This window comes from Armigeres subalbatus, chromosome 3 (assembly GCF_024139115.2).
Source record: "Armigeres subalbatus isolate Guangzhou_Male chromosome 3, GZ_Asu_2, whole genome shotgun sequence".
Taxonomy (NCBI): domain Eukaryota; kingdom Metazoa; phylum Arthropoda; class Insecta; order Diptera; family Culicidae; genus Armigeres; species Armigeres subalbatus.
Genome location: NC_085141.1, coordinates 280,832,408 through 280,836,670, shown reverse-complemented (window position 1 = coordinate 280,836,670; position 4,263 = coordinate 280,832,408). Strand labels below are relative to the sequence as shown.

The 4,263-nt window shown below is 39.5% G+C and overlaps 1 protein-coding gene across 1 annotated transcript; it reads right to left on the bottom strand.

The window, feature by feature from the left end:
- Positions 1–1,388: 1,388 nt before the first annotated feature.
- Positions 1,389–3,345, bottom strand: LOC134220028 (uncharacterized). Its single transcript, XM_062698971.1, has 2 exons — positions 1,902–3,345; positions 1,389–1,842 (listed from the first exon to the last, which is right to left on the bottom strand). Exons 1-2 carry the CDS (start codon positions 3,207–3,209, stop codon positions 1,588–1,590), a joined length of 1,563 nt encoding a protein of 520 aa, XP_062554955.1. The 5' UTR covers positions 3,210–3,345; the 3' UTR covers positions 1,389–1,587.
- Positions 3,346–4,263: the final 918 nt, after the last annotated feature.

Below are 4,263 nucleotides of genomic sequence, written 5' to 3'. Positions count from 1 at the left end.
AATGAATGGGGCTTGGGATTAGCTACTCATTCTCAATGTACATGTTTCGGGAGCTCAAATATTACGGTCATATAGGAATGGAAGGGTTATTAGTCCGACTCTCGTTGCTACTAGAGACCGAGTATACCTCTGCATCTCCACGATTGTCTTGGGATAGGATATCGTTTTAGTTACAAAGGATAATTTATCTGGATTCACTTTGGCAAGCGATGCGATCTATGGGATGGGAAATAACACTACTACGAGTTAAAAGTTAAACATGCACGCCCGGTGGCATATGAAAACTGAGGATATTCGCGTTTTGAACGACCGCACGGTAGCGCAGCACTCTGCACTCACTTGCTCGATGGCTACAGCAAATTATTGAAGAACGCGCTTTTTGCGATCGCGCACGACATGCGCATGAGCCTCCGAACATAAGTTAGACATTTTATTTCTTTCCCGACGACTAAAATACGCACTGCACTTACTTGTTCGATGGCTACTCTTATCGCCGGCCGCGCAATGCAGAACACAGTATTTCGTCAGATCGCGCGATCGTTCTGCTGTCCGGAACTAGAGAAAACAAGCACTCAGCCGCAGTCTACATAGGTAGTTCTGAATAAACTGTTTCCAGAAAACTGGATGAAGCAGAATTATTTTGTTTTATCATCTGATGCAATACTGGTTTTCTTGAACATATCTTATTTTCAACCCTATAATAAATTGAAATGGAAAGTTTACACTCGGATTTTATGTGAATGTTTGTTTTGGAATGAATCTTGTTTTTATGGTAGCATGAAAATTTGGATTTGCCAAACATGTACCAAATCTCCTTATCAACTATAAGAAAGTACACTGGATTCTGTTTTTACACGATTTACAATTTCTCAATTTTGCACTCATTCTCAATGTTTAACGCATATTAATTACCATGTGATTTTTCTTTGAATTCAAATTTTGTTTAAAACATGTTGCAAAGACTTTGGTGGCAAATTGAAATCACAAGTTCAAAATTACGAGCGAAAAAAAAATCGTGTAAAAACAGAATCCTGCGTGCATTAGTTGCTCCAATTCTTTCACAAATGTCTTTAAACATGATTATGTACTTGTTTTAGATTCTAGTACTTCATGAGCCCAAAAAATGGCAATTTGGAGGGATATGAACGTCGGGGGTGACAATGGGTCAAATGGGGTTTGAGAATGGATCACTGATTCAACTACTTAAATTGCTTTAGGAATAAATTGAACGTATCTGAAGCCACAAAAACTATATTATAAGGTCTCGATTTAGTTATCCGACCTCCAGACTGTCGGTGAGAGCGATATCCTATTGCCACCCCCAATAACGGTATCGTAACTATTCACTTTTTTAAGAATAACTCTTTCAGAATATACAAAAAAATATATTCACAATATATCATTAATTTATTTTAAAAATACATAAACACGCTATGAACAAAATATGCGCTTCTATTGGTTCTTTGCCTTGAAATCTCAAAATATCGATCAAGACAAGTTATGTGCGATTGAATGTTGTTTCATTCTATTTGACATAAAATGCATTAGTTTTTCAGTCTCCTCCATTCAGCTGGCACAACTTTCCACTCAGTACCACTGGAAGGGTAACTCCTGCTTAAGAACTCCGTTGGGAAACTCAGCATTACGGTAGTAAATCTGACTCTCGGCCACCAGCGCCGGTGGCAGTTCATCGCCTCGATACAATTCCAGCACACTGCAAGTGGGCATCGCTTTGCGTAGATTGGCCACACCCTGTGGGCTGATTCGGTAGCAATCGTAAAGTACCAACAGCCGCAAATTGGGCAACTTGTGGGCAATGGCTTCCAAGGTGGAATCTTCGATCTGAAAATGAGCAGACGTTATTCCCATTGATGTGAAAATAGATTTGTATCAATACTCACATTATCGTTGAAATAGAAAATTATTGTCTTGAGCTTCGGACACAGAATTCGCTCATCGATGCTCTTAGATACATTTATTCCCCAAAGCCGAAGCTCCTTCAGATTTGGCATATCAGCCAAATGTTTGAAGGCTTTGTCACTCAATTTGTTACAAAATGCTAACTCTAACCGTTCAACCGACGGAATGTTCAACGTGAATTTGATCAGCTGCTCGTTTTTCAGTTTAGTGTCATGTATTTCCAGCGACTTCAAAGCGGTAAGTTCTTTTAGGAAGTTGGTAAAATCCGTAGCTACATTATCTACGTGGAGGCGTCTAAGTTTGCTGAAAACGATGTGCCGCCAACTGAATTTGTAAATCCCTCGTAATTGAAGATCTTCCAAGTTTTCTAATCGATTGAGCATGTTGAACTTCTTACACTCCACTAGTCCAGAGCATAGCAGACTCAATTTCCGCAATTTCGTCGACGTTCCACAAATGGCAGCAATCACTTCATCGTTGATACCGGCATCAAGCTGTAGCTCTGTTAACAACTTCATCTGTTTGAATAGCTGCGGCCAAACTGAGCCAGACAATTTCAGGTCCAATTTAGTTAAATTTGTAAAATTCATATCGGAAAATTCCGACTGATTGAAGCATCTGTTGGTGGAAAACCGCAACGTGTTCAATTGATGACTGAAGTTTCGAGTCAGAACGACATCTCGCAAATCTACACAGCCATGAATTGTTCGTACATTGAAACTGGTAAGCTCCGGTGTGATGGTTGAAAAATCCTGATATAAACGACAGTCGTCTCCAATGTCCAAAGTTAAGCTTTCCAGATGATTCAACTCTGTTATTGCTGCTTCGTTATCAAACTCGTCATAGTAAATCCCTCCGGAAACAGCCAGTTCCTTAAGCCCGGGTAGCAATTCTAAAACTTGCCACAGCTCACTTCGCCTCAATCCATGGCAATTCGTAAAATACAACCGTACAATCGAATCACAGCACAATTGAACCAAGAAGAACAAGAGCTCGCGTGCCATCGGTCTTTCGAAATTCATATGAAAAAACTCCACATTGATGTAGTTTCGCTTACTATGTACCATAACATCACTCATCTGATTGAACACCTCTTCGGCTTCCGTACGATCCAGGATCGCTACCTTGGGGCAAACTCGTAACCGTATGCAACGAAGCGATACCGGCGAGTTGAACAGCATCCAATTCCAGCTTTTGCACACCAGGGAGGCATTCTTGCGGTCCCGAAGATCGGTCAAGTTGTCCAAGATGTGCCACACCAGCTCCGGTGGGAGACCTTCCAGATCCATAACTAACAGAGTGGTCAATGGTGAACTGTATTGCCTTGATAGGCTCTTTTGATAAAGTTTTTACTCGAAATTCAGTAAATTTAGATAACATAGGTATTAACTGAATATAAACATACCTAACGATAATAATGTTTATAATGAGATCCAAAATGTCATAAATGATTTTGTTCTGGTTACCTATCAGTTTGTTGTCTTTCGATATTGTATGAATAAGATTGGTTGTATCTTCAAGTAACGTTCCAATAAGAATAGGCTATCGACTGTGGGTCGCGTGTGTTGTAATTATTCAAATGTACAGTTTAAGAATCCATTTTTAAGCTAGGGCAACAAGTTGTGGCAGTAAGGACTCATCCTACTTAGTCCTCGCTACCAATTGCAATTAAAATTTATTGAAACAAAAGCAATCTTTAGAATACTAAATCTTTTGATGAGTATCTTCATTCTACTTATAAAACTAGGGACACGGCAGGTATTTCCGTCCATCGTCGTAAGGGCCAAAACCAGCGAAAGCAACGTACATTTGCTAGATCTCCACTATAGCAGAACGTTTCTCCTGAGCTTACGATTTGGTACGTATGAGTTTTACAAAAAAGCGTCTCTTTTATTGGCTTTCGAGACTATGACGAACAGACGAAAATACCTGCCGTGTCCCTATGTGATTTCATTAAGGTGGTTATACAACAAAGCCACAAATCGGCCATCTTGGAAACCACGTGCTTTTTCTAGTGTTTTTTCAAGAGCACGAATTGAGAGAACAACAACGCCAATGGGGATCACAACATCTGTAGATCGTTTGATTACTCATGCTAAGCAATCGACTTTAATTTCAGCATTGTACAAAAAATATTACGCTGGTTTTGAACTTTTGATAATAGGAGTAGAAAACCGTGTGGTGAATTTGAAATTCACCACATGGCTTGATTGTATAATCACCTTAAAAAAAATATTTCGTGAAACATAATCCTAACTCACCTTCTGTGGTGAGTTTCAGCGCCATGTCATCATTTTTCCAATTGGAAGAGGATCAGTCGTTGTATCATACTATTATAATTAT